The sequence below is a fragment of the Durio zibethinus genome, chromosome 6 (genome assembly GCF_047325235.1).
Source record: "Durio zibethinus cultivar Kanyao isolate XHJ-2024 chromosome 6, ASM4732523v1, whole genome shotgun sequence".
Classification (NCBI taxonomy): domain Eukaryota; kingdom Viridiplantae; phylum Streptophyta; class Magnoliopsida; order Malvales; family Malvaceae; genus Durio; species Durio zibethinus.
Window position 1 is genome coordinate 20,933,483 of NC_143167.1, and position 18,212 is coordinate 20,951,694.

The 18,212-nt window shown below is 31.6% G+C and overlaps 1 protein-coding gene across 1 annotated transcript; it reads right to left on the bottom strand.

The window, feature by feature from the left end:
- Positions 1 to 815: 815 nt before the first annotated feature.
- LOC111284356 (phospholipase A2-alpha-like) lies at positions 816 to 15,264 on the bottom strand. The gene is made up of 5 exons (XM_089761576.1): positions 15,208 to 15,264; positions 14,931 to 14,996; positions 14,737 to 14,779; positions 14,375 to 14,500; positions 816 to 1,466 (listed from the first exon to the last, which is right to left on the bottom strand). Exons 1-5 carry the CDS (start codon positions 15,262 to 15,264, stop codon positions 1,291 to 1,293), a joined length of 468 nt encoding a protein of 155 aa, XP_089617702.1. The 3' UTR covers positions 816 to 1,290.
- Positions 15,265 to 18,212: the final 2,948 nt, after the last annotated feature.

Genomic DNA, 18,212 nt, shown 5'->3' on the forward strand with positions numbered 1-18,212 from the left:
CTTCGATGTTGAGAAATTTAGGAAAATTTTTTGGAAATGAATATTTTCATTTTATTTCTAAATAAAATGATCTATTAAGAGAAAAGAGAGGGAGAGAGAGAGAGAGAGATTCTGTGACAATAAAATGAGTTAAGGAGATTATTTTCAGATATCAAAAAATTAAGATCACTTTTATTAAGGCTAAAAGAATAACATATAATTAATTGATTTCTATTTTTTTAAACAGTCGCTGTGATGGTATTAGTCTTTTTTCAAACATAACCATACTCTTGAATCTAATTTTTTTCATAGACCCAAAAATCATCCTTTATATAATTTTAGTTAATTTTAGGATTTTAGTAAAAATATAAAATTTTTTTAAGCAGCCAATCATACCTAATAAAAAAATATTAGTGATGACTTTTTATGTTTTTAAAATCGCTTAACAATCTGAGTTCTTAAAAAAATCCTATCAATGTTACTAAACAAAAGAAGAACAAGGAGCCTTTTTTGGCTCTCAAAGTTTCATTGCTAAAAGAGAAATACTTGCTTTATTGTATTGGTCAATATAGTTCCCATTTTGGTGGACAAAAGATGTGTCCCCAAGAATAAGATAAGGATTAGCATCTGGGAAGGTAATCAGGTCTTTTGGAGAAGTTAAGGCATTTGCCGTGTATGAAGTGCTTGCTGGGATCGATAATACACTTCGCAGCTCGTCCGGTAAATCTTCTTTGAGTGATAGTTAATTCAATGGAGATTCATGGTCTTATGAGGCTAATGGGATTGAAGCCTTTACTATGGAGGAACAAGTGGGAGAGAGAAAGAGGCTAGGCAATTTCAAAAACCCTGTGCTGCCTCCATTTCTTGTGGATTCAGGCGTTCTACTCTAATACGAACCTTCCAGGTACATCAACAAATTTGGTTTCCAACAAGTAAAGCCAACTGGGTGGAGATTATTTTTTGCTAGATTTAGTTAAAGAGAAACCGTTTTAGTCAATAAGATATGAGGAAAAACATAAAAGATTTACAAAGCTTTCACAAAGCAAGAGAAATAGAAACGCTTCGAAGTATCTTGATTTCCACTTTGTTATTTTCTTTTTTTTTTCCTTACCTAATTGTTTAATGGTTCTTGACAGATGATTGTAGAGAATAATAAATTAAAACGTCTTCAAACTGTTGCAAATTGCATCCTAGTAATCTTCTAAAGGAAACATTGAAATGAAATGAACAGTTCGGAAGCAAAAGAATCGGAAATAATATTGAATTAACCATCTCTGTTCTTTGCTCTCTGGTCGGAAATTAAGCTCCAATCTATGGTTTATGAAGAACACGTCCAGCAACTAAAGCAGCCTCCATGACTACTGAGATTACATCAATGACCTCATCAACTTGGCATTTATTTCCCTTGAAAGTCCTTCCGCCAGATTTCTGAAAATTAGTCGTGCAGTCTAAGAAGTTTTGGCTGCACTCTTGACTGAGATAGTTATCTGCACCATACAAGTTCCAGCAGTTTTAGTTGCAAAATTCTATATCTATAATACATGCAAAATTATTTTACACAATACATTTGTGGTGGAGTTACAGAATTTAAATGGAAAAAAAAAAAAAGAAACACTTCATTTCATTTTAATTTGATTTTGCATTATAAACAATCGTTATTGCTATTATCAAATTATTGTAAAATTTTAGTTTAAAAGTCAAAATCACAATTTTTTTTTCTAAAAGTTTTCCAGTTATCATTTTCATTCTACTAAATTTAGAGTGTTCCAAATTATCAAAGAATAATGGATTGCTCCAAGATTTGGTCACTCTGAATTGCAGTTCATCATGTATTTTAAAGACTAAAATAATAAAAAAATCTTTAAACTTTATTATTTTACTTCGATAAACTCTTATACTTTTATTATATTCAAATAAGCCGCTAAATTTTAATTTACACTCAAATAAAATCTTTAACTTTCAATTTGTATTTAAATAAACCCTTAACATTTCTTTTATTATATTCAAATAAGCCGCTAAATTTTAATTTACACTCAAATAAAATCTTTAACTTTCAATTTGTATTTAAATAAACCCTTAACATTTAATTTATACCTAAATAAATCCTTAATATAAGTAAACTTTTTTTTGAAATAATAACTTATTTGGATATAAATCAAAGAATACATATTTATTTGACTATAATAAAAATATATGAGCTTATTTAAGAAAAGTGTAGTACTTTAGTGGCTTTTTTAATATTTTAACTTATTTTAAATCATTTGAATTTGAATTGATTTTACGTTTTAAATTAATTTAGCTTATTGAATTTAAATTAGTAATCTTCTAAGTAAAATATAAGGCTTGAGTGATATTCACGTGACAAAATGTTTTTATTTAAACATAATAAAAAATTATTGCTTTTTTGAGAAGACTAAAGTATTATAATTAGTGTTTAAGACTCATATCTCTTCACATAAACGTCTAACAAGTGATTTGAATTTTATGAAATTATATGTCTTTCACTATAACAAATTTTTTTCTGTGAATCAATGTTCTGATATCAATTTTATAAGATAGGCTAATGCAAATAATCCATTATTATGGCAACTGCAAAATATATTACTTATGTCATTGCTAAATATGATAAAATAATAGAATGATCAAGTATAAGACTAGGAGAAAGAAGGTAGCCAAAATGAGAAGTTTTAGAAACGCATACTTGCATAGCAAATAATATTTTATAAGAGAAATTGATATGTGCCTTCTTCACAAAAGAGTTATAATTTATATAGACTTAGAAAAGATACTACAATTATTACACTCCATTATTACGATAAAGACTAAACAATATGATAATGACTAAACAAATGCTTTTTTTACGTGACTTTGCAAAAGAAAACAAATAACTTTAATAAAAATAAACCATCATTATTAAAGTAACTTTTTACAAGTAACTTTACGAAGAAAAAAACAATTTAAATGCTTCACAAGGTGATAAGGCTAGACACATGTCGAAAAGGCTATACATATTGCATACTGAAAACATACTTTAATTATACATCTAGGTTTGGACTAGTATAAGGCTTCATTTGTTGGCAAGAAATCCTTTAGAATAATACGGTATATCACTAATATCTCTAGTATTAATCTTTCATATGATGATTTTGAATTAATATTTTATGAACAGACTTCACAATCATTGTTTATTATCAAGGAATACGCTGATGATGACTCGATTCCTCAAATGATTATTTAAATGATAACCAGATGAGGATATGCATGATTACATAGGAATCCAAGAAATACAAGCAATGTCGTTGGCAAATACCCCTTTAGTCCTTATCTAAATATGCATTCAAGTTATAGCCTTCTTTGACACAAAGGCAATCCAAACAATTGCCAACCACCTTGTTTTCTTCGGTTTTGGCCCTGGCTTTAAATGTTTATCATCTGGATGGGTTGTTGGAATCATTTCTGGTTTCTTTCTTTTTAAATAAATTACATAATAGCCAAATTTATCCGAGAGTTCACCAAGGAAATCGATTTTAGGGTCTCCATTTTCATTTCTCTCTTTGACTTGTTGCTGAATAGTGTACAGGGAGTAAGGGTTACAGTCATAGACAATTGTAAAAGGCTTTTATGTGATAGTGTTTTTATTGTTGATTTTGTAAAGCCAACGGAAAAGATGATGATGTTAACCTTCTCAAGCATTAAAATTGTCTTATCACATCAAACTTTATTAAAATTATTTTTATAAAATTACTTTATTAAAGTTATTTGTTAGTTACAAATCATCTTATCTAGTCTTTATTATGATAATGGTAGGTAATAATTTTAGTAACTTTTCTAAACTTATAACTTGTAACTCCTTCGTGGAGAAGACAGATCTTAGTTTTGCTTCTAAACTATTGTGTGCAATATAAGTATAAATTTTTAAAATTTTTTTCTTTTGGCTATCTTCTTCCTCACAGTTTAGTAATTGATCAATCTATTACTTTATCATGGTTAGCAATGAAATAAATAATATGCTTTATAGTTGCCAAAGTAATGGAACTTCTGTATCACAAAAACTTATGTAATTGATAATAGACCATTGATCTACAAAGAAAAGTTACTGTAGCAGATTTATTGAAAAAACTACAGTAGTGAAAGGAATAGTTACATAAAAGTCAAGCCACATACTCCACGTTTATGCCTAAAAAGAGTTTGAATCTTAAGCATAGGTTAGAATAATTTGGTCTTGTGCTTGATTTATGGATGCTTATGTTTGGTAATTTCTTATAAAAGCAATCTATCATCTGTTTGGCATTAGAGCCAACACGATAAGTAAGAAAATTATGATGCTATTAGACTGATGGATTAGGATAGTCAAACCCTTAACAACCATGAACTCGAATCAACCTTCCATTTCTAGCTCCTCTTCAAGCTCTTTTTTTTACTTTGTCCTTCTCTGCACTTGGACTAGTATCATTACTACTAATTATAGTTGTCCATGGATCAAGCTATTTTTCTCATATTTGCAAGGTCCAACCCATCGAGCTTAAGTCATGCATGTGTCACGTCATGCGCTAGAAAAAAGTAGGCATGATAGTTCAATCTCACATTAAATAGGGAAAGGAAGATCACAAGTTTATAAGCATTGGTGTTGCATCCCTAATAAGCTAGTTTTACACGAGATGGGTAATGGATACGTGACAAGGGATATCAATTCTAACCCTTGACTTATCCTGTTTTACACCAAATACTCCAACAGGGTAAGTAGGGTGGGCCGGGCCAATCAATTCCAACGAAGCACCCTAAAAAGGTAGGTAAAGGGAACCAGTCCACGCTAACCTCCCAAAAGACATAGCTAGGGTGGATCATGTGACCACGCTAAATGATCAAAAACAAAAATTAGGGTGGGTCGACCGTAACGAGACATCAAGAAATTGAATGAGCGAGAATGTTATAATAAGTACTTCAAAAAAATAAATTAAGTGTTTTAATCTCACATCAAATATAAAAAAAAATTATTCGATATATAAATATTGGAACCACACACCTCAATGAGCCAATTTTTTTAGAGAGAACGTAATAGCCACGACAAGTAGCTTTTTGTCCATTAGAGCAATATGTGAGTTGGGTTCAAAATGAGATAGTTTTGTCTATATCTGGTGTAGGCATTAGAGCATTTTGTCACGTGAGCATTATCCTATTCCCGTAAAGCTAATTTATTGAGATATGTAATGCCAACCCTTATATTCCTAGCGAGTCAACTACCTTCCATTACCTATTTGACGTGAGATTTAAACACTTTATCTACTCCTTTTGAATGCTTAGCGTGATATTTTTTCTCACCTAATCTTACGACGTTTTTGTCATGGCTGACCCACCATGCCCACTATCTTTTTGGTGCACTTAACATGGTCCACCTTGGGTCGCTATGTACCTGTTTAGAGTGCTTAGTACGGATTGTATCCCTCTGCTTACCTCTTAAGGACGCTTGGCTGGAGCAGACTAACAACTAGTCCAGTCTATCTACCTTCACTGGGGCACTTGGTGTGGAGTTGGATGAGTCAAAGATTGGCTTTAATACTATTTGTCAAGTGGCCATTACCCTCTCATTGCAAAACTGACTTATTAAAGTGCACAGCGCCAACATGCATATGTCCAGTAAACTTTCCTTTCTCTCTGATAAAGGATTGAAGCACCCTACCTCTAATATTAATATAGGTTTATACTATCCAATTATATAATTGATACTAATAATTTGCAATTAAAACTAGAATTATCAGAGAATCTCCCTAGAGTTTTCTTTATTGGAGAATTTTTTAGTCTGTCTCAGAGTTCTGTATCTGAATAAGGAGTTTTTGTCTTTAGTTGAGTACTAGTTCTCTAGTCCTTAGAATTAAGTTTATTATCATAGTTTTGGAATCTGTTTAGCTGTTTCAAGGAACTAGTTGTTGGTCGGCTTTGATTTATGGTAATATGGCTGAGGATCTCAAAGAAGATTAGGGTAACTCTTCATTGACGCAATTATAGGAACGTTCAGAATAATATGGAAACTAGCAAAAGAAATGACTGTTAGTTTTCTAGATAACAACTTGTTTTTATTCAAGTTTAGTTCCAATAAAGATAGGCAGAGCAAGTTGACAGATCTCCCTGGACTTTTAATAAAAATCTGCTACTGTTAGAAGAATTGAATGGAAACCTTAGGCCTTCGAACTATAGGTTTAACAAGGCATTATCTGGATTAGGGTGTACGGGCTTCCTCTAAAATGGATGAATGAAGAAGTTATAAAACGTGTTGGGAAGAAGATAAGGAATATCAAAAGTGTAGATACAAATATCAAGCAAATGGGATGTGAAAGATTCCTTAGGGTTAGAGTCGAAATAGATATTTCAAGACCAATAAGGAGAGTAGTTAATATCAGTAGTCAAGCAGGTGGTGAAGACACATGGGAAAACTAAAATACGAGCAGTTATCGACTTTCTGTTACGTGTGCGGGATGCAAAGACATACAAAGGTGATGTGCGAGAAGGTGGATGACAAGGAGTCTAGTGATAATGGGAAATAATTTGCTAGATAACCCACCAAAAAGAGTTATGTGAATTACATGGATAACATGAAATAATTTGCTAGACTGCTTACCAACAAATTTACCATAAAACAGAACAAAAGTAGGCAAGAGGCCAACGAAGTAGGAAGAGGCGACTCGACGATGACAAGAGCTGTGAAAAGGAAAAGATCAACAAAGAAAAATTTTAATTTCATGGATCACGGATTGTCGGCTGATTCTTCGAAATTTAATTTGGAAGGAGTTAAGAGTTGCAAATTATATAGGATACAAGGAAGCAATAATGCAAGAGTCCATGAAAGCATGGATTGTAAGATACACTTAAAGCAAGGAAATGATAAAGGTAAACAGGGAAACAGCTAACCGAGGGCCCCTCGTTTTAATCTCATGCAAGGGATTGAAATATGTAAATCACGAAGTCCTACATGTTATAACAACATGGTTAATTGTGCTAAGATGAATAACAGCTGTCATGATATACTTCAAAACAACCAACAACAAATAATAGTGGAAGGTGGGGAAAAGAAGGCCGCAACAAATGGGCTTCATGAACACGCATTAAGGAAGATTTTTATAAATGGAAATGGAAAATGGAAGAAGAAAGGTAGGGATCTGCGCATGATTATTAAAAATGGTGCATCGAACTTAGTTAAGAGAAAAATGATTGGTGAGGATGTTACAGAAGTTGCACATGATGTGGCTCAAGCAAAGAAAAGCAGAGCATAGGGTTTGGAAACAAGTGATTATTGCACCGAAATGGCGGAGACTGGATACCAATCTTGTCGAGGCCAATGAAATGTTTAGTTTTGAACTTTCAAGGCTTGGGAACTCCCGAGTAGTTAGAGTGCTTCGGCAATTGTTGAAAGAGTAAGGTCCCCATGTAGTCTTTCTTAATGAAACAAAGCTATATGTTCAGAAGCTAAACAAAATTAAGAGTGTGGATTCAGCTCATGTTTTGGTTTAAATGCAGTCGGAACTAGCGGTGGGCACGCAATGATATGGACGTAAAAAATTACTTTAAAACTATTAAGCTTCTCCTAGAACCACATTGACATGGAGGTTGACGAGGGATCAAACTTAAGAAATTGGTGACTCACTGGATTTTATGGGGAACCGGATGTACAAAGAAAGGGAATATCATGGCATCTTTTGAGGAGTTTATTAACCTATTACTCAAAGCCATGGCTATGCCTAAAAGATTTTAATGAGATCATTGGACTCATGAGAAGTCTAGTAGATGTTTAAGATGTGAAAGTCAGATAGAAGCATTCTGCAAGGCATTGGAGGTAGGTGCTCTTGATGATCTAGGCTTTAATAAAGTATGGTATTCTTAGGAAAGGGGTAACAGTGTTAGCAATAATGTCCAAGAATGGCTGGATAAAGGGATAGCGAATTAGAATTGTTAAGAAAGGCTCCCGTTTACACTATTAGACATCTCACAGTATCAGTTTCGGACCATCGTCCGATAATGGTCAACATAGAATGAGGTAAATCGATAGAGGTGTCAAGAGACAAGCGAAGATTTTAATTTGAAGCTATGCGAGTTAAAGAACTTAAGTGTGAACAGAAAGTTTGCATGTCATGGCAATCAACAAATCAAGAACAAATATGGGACAAGCTGGCATGTACAAGCTCAAATTTGCTATAATAGCACACACGCAAGTTTCGGCATTTCGACAATAATATTAAAAAGACCACAAGCAGCTCCAATATATAAAGTCTCTTCCTTTGAATGAGGAAAACTTACAGGAGGGAAAAAAACTTTAGAAATAATTAAACGTAACTCCGGAAATGGAGGAATCATTTTGGGTGCATTGGGCCCAGGTTGACTGGCTAAGGGAAAGAGATAAAACATAGCATTTTTCCATGAACAGGCATCCCGGAGAAAGAGCAACAACACTATCAAGGAACTGGAAATGAGAACAGGGAATGGTGCGAAGATGAAGGAAAAATCAGGAAGATTGGCACTAGTTACTACAAATATCTATTTCAATCCCAAAGCTGCATGATAAATGAAGAGGTTCTTAAGGATATTGAAACGCTGGTTTCCAACGAAATAAATGAGACTCTTCTTAAAAAATTTACCTCAGAGGAAATTACCTCAGCACTTACATAGATACATCGAACCAAAGCCCCAAGACTTGATGGTATTCCTCCCTTTTGTTTTATAAAAATTTTTGGCATATTGTTAGAAATGATGTAACTAATTTCGCCTATCTTTTTTGAAAGGGAGACGGAACCTTGGTGCAGTAAATAACACTAATATTGTCTTGATACCCAAAACTAGGAATGTAAAAACCATAACCCGGTTTAGGCTTATTAGTTTGTGCAATGTGATTTATAAGATTATTGCTAAAGTACTGGCTAACAAACGTAAACTAATTCTTCCCCTTCATTTCAGTAAAACACAAAGTGCCTTTGTTCTTGGAAGACTAATTACAGACGATGCGTTGGAAGCCTATGAACTTTTACATTTCTTAAAAAATAAGAGGAAAGGTCGGAAAGAGTACTTTGAGCTAAATCTAGACATGAGCAAGGCATATGATAGGGTGGAATAGTCTTTCTTAAGAGATATGATTTCACTCTAAATGGATTTCCCTTATTATGAGTTGCATTAGCTCTATTTCATATTTGATTGTGGTAAATGGATGTGTTACTGACAATTTCTGTCTAGTAAGAGGGCTTAGCCAAAGCAACCTTTGTCTCCTTACCACTTTCTAATTTGTAGTGAAGGATTATCTTCTTTATTGACCAAAGCTCATAAGGATGGACTAATCCAAGGTGTTTAAGCCAGTCGAAACGAACCTAGAGTTACATAATTTTTGCAAATAATAGCTTACTTTTTGCAAAGGCAAATAAAAGTAGGGGTGGGGTGAAAGGGTGAGAGACATGTTTAAGAAATATGAAAAAAGCTCAGGTTAGAAAATTAATTATGATAAGTCAGCTCTATTCTTTAGTACCAACATGGAGGATGAGCAAAAAGAAGAGCTGAAGTCTATGTTTCACATTTAAGACACCACAAGCCAAGAAAAGTATCTTGGTTTACCAACTATGGTAGGGAGGAATAGAGCACTAACGCTATTGTAGGGAGGAATAGAGCATTAGCTTTGAAGGAAACAAAAGAGAAAATGATACCAAAGCAAAATGTTGGAGTAATAGATGCCTGTCATAAGGAGCTGAAAAGATTTTCACTAATTTAGTCCTTCAAGCAATTCCTTCCTATGCCAGAAGTTGTTTTTTTGTTCGCAAAAACTTTATCTAAAGAGCTTAATAGGATTGTAAAAGATTACTAGTGGAGATATAATGAAGCGACGAAAGGAATCAATTGGTTAAAATGAAAGACAATGTGCTAGCCATAGGCCCAATGTGGATTAGGGTATCGAGATATGCACACTTTTAACAAAGCATTGCTTGGGAAGCTAGGATGGAGGCTCCTAATAAATCAAGACACCTTGGCTTAAACTTCTAAAAGCCAAATATTTTCCATCATGCTTTTTCTTGGAAGCAAGATTAGGTAACAAGCCATTTTTAATCTAGAGAAGCATTTAGAACGCAAGAGATATATTAGAAAGGGGTGCAAGGTGGCGAGTTGGAAATGGACAAAAAATTCAAATCTGGAAAGATAAATGGGTGCATTCACTAAGTTCTCTCATGATACAAACAATATACACGGGATTGAATGAGGATAGTTTAGTAAAGGAGTTGATAGATGACCAAACAAAGGAATGGAAAAGAGAGATGCTCTTCAACCTTTTTTCGAAGAGGAAGCGAAAGTTATAGGTCAACTGCCAATAAGTAGGGTGCGTATGCAAGAAATGCTGGTGTGGCACTTTGAACGAAAAGAAAGGTACTCAATCAAAAGCGCACATAGAATGTTGATTAACAGTGAACTAGGCCTTGACTTGGCTAGCTCGTCAACAGAGGAAAACTGTCGGTGCACATGGAGGAGCTTATGGACAACGAAGGTACCTAGTAAGGTTAAAATTCTAGTTTGGCAAGTACAAAATGGCATTATACCAGTGATGGAGAGACTTAAAACAGAATGCCTCAAGTTGGCCCAATGTGTTTCAGATACGGGGGAAAAGATAAGACAGTCATGCATGCAATAAGCACATCTAGCAATTGGTGTATTTATATTGTATAAAATACTAATAACTTATGTATTCATACCATATTTTATATAAAAATTATGTCACAATTCGTATCAAAACGAAAACATAAAATATATTTTTTGTAGTTTTGTTAAACATATTTATCGTTTTTACTAAAATTTTAAACTATATCATCTCCGTATCTTTTATGCGTATCGTTTTCATGTTGTGTCACTATGTCATGTTTGAGATTGCCAGGTCTAGTTATAAAAAATTGCCCTCATGTTGGTAATATCTAGAGGTTGATGAATACAGCAGTTGAAACCCAAGAAGATCAAACTAATATCACATGCTAGGTACGACAAACTTTTGTCATTAAATAGGGAACAACTACAGTTTTATATGACAACAATATGGGCTATATGGGGAGATAGGAATAATAAATTGCATGGTGAAAACCGGAGGGAATCGAGGGAGATTGAGACTTTCATTAGAAGGTATGTCTCTGATAATAACAGCGCAAATGCAGCAGACAAGGGATTTAGTTCCAACTCAATAGTGGATACCTCAAATAATGGCTTTTTCAAAGTTAACTTTGAAGCGGCATTAGATCGTTAGAACAAATAAGAGGTGCAAGTTACTCTCCTAAATGTTACCAATTATTTCCAAGCAAAGGCAATGGTAGCTGTGCAGGCGTTAGAAGTAGCATAAGACATGGGATTCACACAAATCATGTTGAAAGGGATGCATTAAATGTAATAAATCAGTTGAAATATGTCCAACCGAATCTATCTGCTTTTGAAGTTTAAACAGAGGAAGCAAAGACAAAGATAAGACATTTTCGAATTTGTCACCTGTCACATACAATGAGAGGTGGCAACATGGCTTCACACTTGTTAGCCAAACACGCCCTAAATATTGTAGAGAATGAACATTGGGTGGAGGACTGCCTATGCTATAGTCTCTCATGTTTGGTACTCTTGAATTAAGACAATTGAATGAGCTCCTTTTTCTAAAAAAAAATAAAGATTGTAAATTCTAATCAGAATATTATCTCTTGTACCATATATATGTGTGTGTGTGTATATATATATATATATATATATATATATATTGTAAAACAAACTTTGATAATTTGTAATGAAAGATTGCAGCTAATTAAGAATAACTAATTGAAATTTTCACCAAAACAAAGAAACAAAATTACCGATTACTAATTGTTGGTGTTGAGCTATAAGCTAAGGAGTAAAACCCTATAAATACAAGGCAAAAAAAAAAGAGCGATTAAAGGTAAGAGCTAGGAGTTTTGATGTTCAAGTCAAAGGTTGGTCAAAGAGAAATAAAATAAAAGAAAAAACAAAGAGAAAGTAGAAAGTAGAAAAGTGTTTATCTAGATAGAACTTGTATGATCCTATTTATAGTTGAGACTGAGGGGTTTTAGAGTAGATCAAGTTACTCACAGTTAGTCCTGTGGTTAAAATGACCTAGCAAGCCTGGTTGACTTGGACATCGGTCGTTCACTCAAAGAATAACAAGTCAGCATAAAAAAGGATCCTTTGAGTAGGTGGGTAAGGTGACCAACCTGATGTGACAATATAAATATCAGGTTAATCTAAAAGTTATAAATATCCATAATTGTCTACTAGCTAACTCTAATAAAAAAAATAATTTTATCTTTTGGATCTAAAATTGTACCTACCACTAATCTTGTAAATTTGAAACATATAGTCATTAGTTAAATGAAAGAAGGTCTAATTTTGTTGAGACCTTTCAAAATACTTGGAGAAACATAAATAATTACAACAAAAATGATCATAAAACGAAAAAAGAATAATTTAGTGGTTCAATCAATAGAAACATCGAGATACAATAGTAATGTTGTTTTTATTAAAAATAAGTAATTGTATTTAAAGTTTTTTAATGTTTACTCATAAACGGCATAAAAGTAATAAAACAATAATTTTATAAATATTTATTTTCTGTAACTAGTTAGATAACAAAATTGCTAACATTTTAGCATTTCTCTTTAAGGTTCTACTCAAAATATGAAAATTTTGAAAGCATAAAAAATTTTAGAGAAAAATCTAAGGAAAATTAAATGAAAGAAAGGAAAATAAAAATATTCATCTTATTTGGATGGTAAAAAAACACAGAAAAAGTTTTGTAATATATTTTTCAAATGTTGATAAAAAATTTTCTTATGAGTTAATGAGCAATATATTTTCAAAAAAAAAAATTTACATTTTTATAAATTAATAAAGCTTTTCCTTTTTTTAAAAAAAAAGTCTTCCAACATCCGTGGAAAGAAAAAAATTACTATAAATTTAGCTCTCATATGAGCCCACAATGATAACCTTAAGATGACCCACAAAATTGAACATTTGTTTTCCTTCTATTTCAAATTAGAGAGTCAAACTGATGGTGATGACTAAACAGGGACCTGTCTTCCATAGACAATATCTTGAAAAATTTTCTTCAACACTTTTTAGCATTTTCCTCATTTTTTTTTTGAAGAAAAAATAATAAAAAGTAAAACAAAAATTATTAATAATTAAATTCAACAAAAAATTCTAATTATTTTACTTTCTCTTTTTCATTTTTTGCTCACTTCTTTTTCTCTCTCTAAAAACCAAAGCTTCTCTCTTTAAAAATCTCTCCAACCTCTGCCACTACTGTTGATTGCTGTTGATCGACACTGATTGCAACCATTAGTGGACATTGACCATCATTGATGATTTTCATCAAATTTCACCTACATACTTATCTTATTCTCTTTTTCAACTCTATGCACTAAATTTTTTCAAAAACCGAATAGAAAAGTTTAGATTTAGCCTATAAGCCAGCGGTTTCCACACTAAAATTGGAATATGTTTTTCCCCTCACCTAATTCATTTGCATCATAAGTGTAATTCAAAAGTTCTTCGACCCTTTTCACTTTTTTTCTTTTATTTTACTTCTCTTTTGGGACGATGTTAGTTGTTTTTTAGTGATTTTCCAACCACCGATGATGATCGGAGCATTATGGCTGATCTTTTTTGTGTTTGAGATTATTTTGAAAAATAAATAAAATATTAGGGTCAAAGAGATTTAAAACATATTTTGATTTTCTAATTTTGTGGAATTGCAAATAACTAGGGAAGAAGAGAGTCGCAATTTTGGTTTTAACCCAAATTAGCTTGTTGATTAGAATTTTATTTCCCTTCTCATTTTTAAATCAAATAAATGATTAGAGAGCAAATTTGAAAACAGTTAGAATAGACCCAAAATGGAACTCAATTTCCATTAAACCTAGCATGTTTTAAAAGGATTCTGTTATCTAGCAAAAGGCATAGGGGTCTAGATCGAACACATAGGATTTGAATAAAACTTTTTTTTAAGGCACAATGTGCCTAAATTTAGGCTATGGCTTCAACTACAAAAATTGGTATGCTTAGATAAAGATTAAACAATGTCCTTCACCAAAATATTTAGGGTGATTCAACATATTAAGGGGCTAGATTTAGAGGCAGTTTACCAGGTTTGAGTTGAATTATTTCGATTTTTAGTTATTTTAAATTCAAATGGTTTTGAGTTTGGGCTCAATTTTTTGAATCATTTTGCATTTGACGAATTTTGCATCGTTCAAATTTTATATGATATATAATGATTTTAACACGTCCAAATCCAAAATCTAATCAACCAACTTAAGTGTAGCCGTGTTTGTGCTCAATTCATTAATCTGTTTACTAGTCAAATTTTCATAATTAAAGGAAAAAAACAACTCACTGTTCTTAGCTTGAACGCAAGCATCATGCTTCATACAGCAAGCATCAAGTCCATCACAAGGTTTCTTCTCAGGGTATCCATTGTATAATAGACTACAATACTTCTCATATCTCAAAAATAGAGGCACTGTTGTTCCAAGCAGCAAAATAATCTCAGGCTTAATACATCACCCTAATAAATGAATCCTTTTAATTACAAAAGAAACGCCTCAAAGAGATGTCTTAACTATTAAAAACTGGAATGGAAGTTTTAGATTTTAATACTGATAAGGGATGACTGAAATTTACACGTTGAGAATCGTGCAACAACTACCCCCAACATCATATATAACAAAAATTAACCAAATATGGAGAAGAGGGTACTTGAATAAAACTCTGACTCACATGTTCTACTGTATTCTTTACTCTAGAAATAATGCTAAAGCTAATGTAGTCAAACTAATGGTAACAATTGTATATATATGTTTACATCTCAAACAAAAGAATCAAATAATAATAATAATAATAATAATAATAATAATAATAATAATAAATAATAACAAAGCTGAAGAACTGACCACAGTGATGGCAGAATCCATTGCTTGGATACCAATATTAAGGGCTTTGATAGAAAAGAGGATAAACTTAAGGCAATGAAGCAGAAGGAAAAAATGAGAGCGAAATTCAAAAGCTAACGCGTGATCATTGTTGGAACTTGGGTAAGCAAAACAGTGGAAAAAGCACTGAAATTTGAACCTTGGTTTTGCTTAAAAGGCTCTGATTTATGAAACAGACATGGTTTAAGTGTAAGAGCAAATTCTTGTAAATATAAAAATAAAAATTGGAAGACAATACAAGGATGGAAGGGAAAGAGACATGTCGAGGTTTGTATTGTAATGGCTCGTGACCCATTTTTGGAGTGTTGCTTTAACTTATCCTCAGATCATCATTTGCGTTCGAATTTAGAATTTAGAGCATAAATTAAACTACATAGGGGTTGTTGTGGGGTCTGTCTCCTAAAAAAAGCCTTTCACCTAACTCATTACATTTAATTGAGAATTTGGACATGTCCAATTATTAATGATTCGAGATAAGGTCATTGTTCTCAATATCAAATCAAAGGTTACTTGGATGCCATGTCATCAATAGAGAAAAAGTCATATCTGCCTATGCAACTTTAACATATTGGGTGATTTTTGTGTATAGATGAAATAAAGCTGGATCCCGACAGAAAAATAAGGGTTGGGTGTTATGGTAAGTCTAAAGAAAAGTTACAACGCTAAGGTTAATGATTTTAAGGCGTGTTATAAATGTTAATTTATTTTAAGTACATTTTTTTATCTGTTATGATATACAAAATGATTAATTGAAATAGTTTATGAAATACAATAAAATCTTATTTGACATCATTTTGCATTAATGATATCAAATCACTAAATATTTTTTAGTGATTGATAAATCATTTTTAAATATTAGAAATTATAAGAAAAGAATGCAAAGAAAGTGACTCCTAAATGTTTCAACCATCTTTTAAGATATATCTTATTACCTCTATTTATAGGGATTTGATTAAAGGGCTATATCCCTTAAATTAAATTGTTTCATTCAATAATCATCTCATTTAATTAAAAACACATTTCTTTGAATAACTACACACATAATTATTTATCTTTGATTAATGAAAGATCACTTAACTTATATTTGGATTGATGAAAAATGAGAGAAAAGAAAGTAAAGTAAAGAAAACAAGAAACATTTTCTCTTGTTTGGCTTTCACTTTAAATTAAAATAAAAGGAAAGGGGTTAATCGGTTGAGCATTCCTCCATTTCTCTCAAAGATTCATTTTTTAATTATCTCAAATTGAGAGAAAAGATAAGGAAAGGAAAGGAGTAAAAATCTCTTAATTATAAAATAAAAATTTTACCTACTAATTTTTTAATTTTTAAAAATATATTATAAACTTGACAAGTGATATTAATTTCTATCAAACCCAAACCTATATCCTTACTTATTTTACTTTCTTGTAACTTTTATTAACTTCTTATATTATGATCTTCAAATTTATTTTTATGAATTTTTTGTATGTATATTTTTCATTCATTTATTTTTTCCTTAAATATATTTTTATTTTATATGAAAATAAAATTTTAAGTAATTATTGGTTTAGACGACCTCCAATTCCCATAAAAAACCATATCCTTTATTTTTAATTTATGTTGGATCTTATATCATTTTTATATTTTATTTTTATTTCATAAATTTAGGGAAAAGATATGTACAATTGTAGAAATTATTTCTATATTAATGGAACTTGTTAAACTTACAAGAAAATATTGGTATAAGTTTATAATTAATTTTATTTACTAAGATATTTAAATTATTAAACTTTTTAATTGGAATCAACTCTAAAAGATATAATTGTATAGAAATAATTTCAAACCTATCTTATCTGGAAGTTAGAAATAAAGCTATAAATGAGAGAAAGAAAAAGGGTAAAATACACAATTGGATATTCAACTATGGTAATGTTGTAAAATGATTACCTAACTATTAAAATTTTTAATTTAATCATTAAAGTTTGAGTAAGTGTTCTTTTATCACTTTCGTTAGTCTTTAATGGTGTGCCAATGTGGTATTTCACATCAGTAATCAAATGCTATGTAGCATTGCCACATTATTTGATATGCCACGTGGCATTATAAATTTGAAAAAGCTCAAATTTGCTAAAGTGGTAATGTCACATGGCACCTATAGCTAATATGTCATTGCTACATCAATACCCCATTAGAGTCTAATAGTTAGGTAACCAACAAAATTTTACCCAAATTTTAATGACTAAATTAAAAATTTTAGTAGTTTGGTGACTATTTTAAAAACATGACCATAATTGAGGACCAATGGTGTAATTTACCCAAGAAAAAAAGAAAAATGGAAGGTATTTATTGCTAGGAACATAATTATATTTCATCAATACAATTGCTATGCTAAATTCAAAATATTAAAAGGGTTTAAGAAAAGAGAAAGCAATGACTATGTTGGGGAATAACTAAGAGTCTAACCAAGTTAAAGAATAATTAAAAACCTAATGAAAGAACTAATGTTTCAAAGAGATTTTTTCATGAAATTTGAATAGACTTTTTGTCAAGAAATGCTTGATTATTGGATGAGTATGATTGAAAAGCTTTTTGAAAATATTTACTTATAAGCATTTTTAGGTGGCTAAATCGCTCTAGTGGAACATTTTTGCCTAGTATTGTTAGCAAACAATTTTTTATCACTTTGCCTAAAATACTATTCCTAACATAAATATATCTTATACAAGACATTGGAGATGACATATGATAGGACAATTATCTGAATGATTGTTGTTGGCGTCAAATTCGATCTAGAGGTAAGAACCGAAAATCATAAGTACGAGATCGGTTAGAAGTTGAGGTCGAAATTGTTTCTAACGTTTGTGCTCTAACACTCAAATTAGTGAGCTAAAGAAAGGGAGGAAAAGGTGAAATAACAAAATGAAAAATGAGAGAATTGAAAAAAAATGAATAGCCTCCTTACCTAGAGGGTAAAAGAAGATATTTATACCTGAGAGATTGGTGGTCTACCAAGCTAGTAATGGCGAGGTGTGCTTTGAGAAACCAAGTTAGTTTGTCAAGTCAACTAGGCCTAAATGATAAAAATACCCTTACTATTCTATTAAGTCACTTTATATAGTGGAAAAACAATTTTACCCTTTGGACTATAAAATACCCTCATCATTTTGTCCTCATCAAATGATTAAAGTATTGGGTTCGAGCTTAAAGTGTTTCGGATAATTTTATCTTTAATTTGCGACCTACTTGGTTAATGATTGTGATGA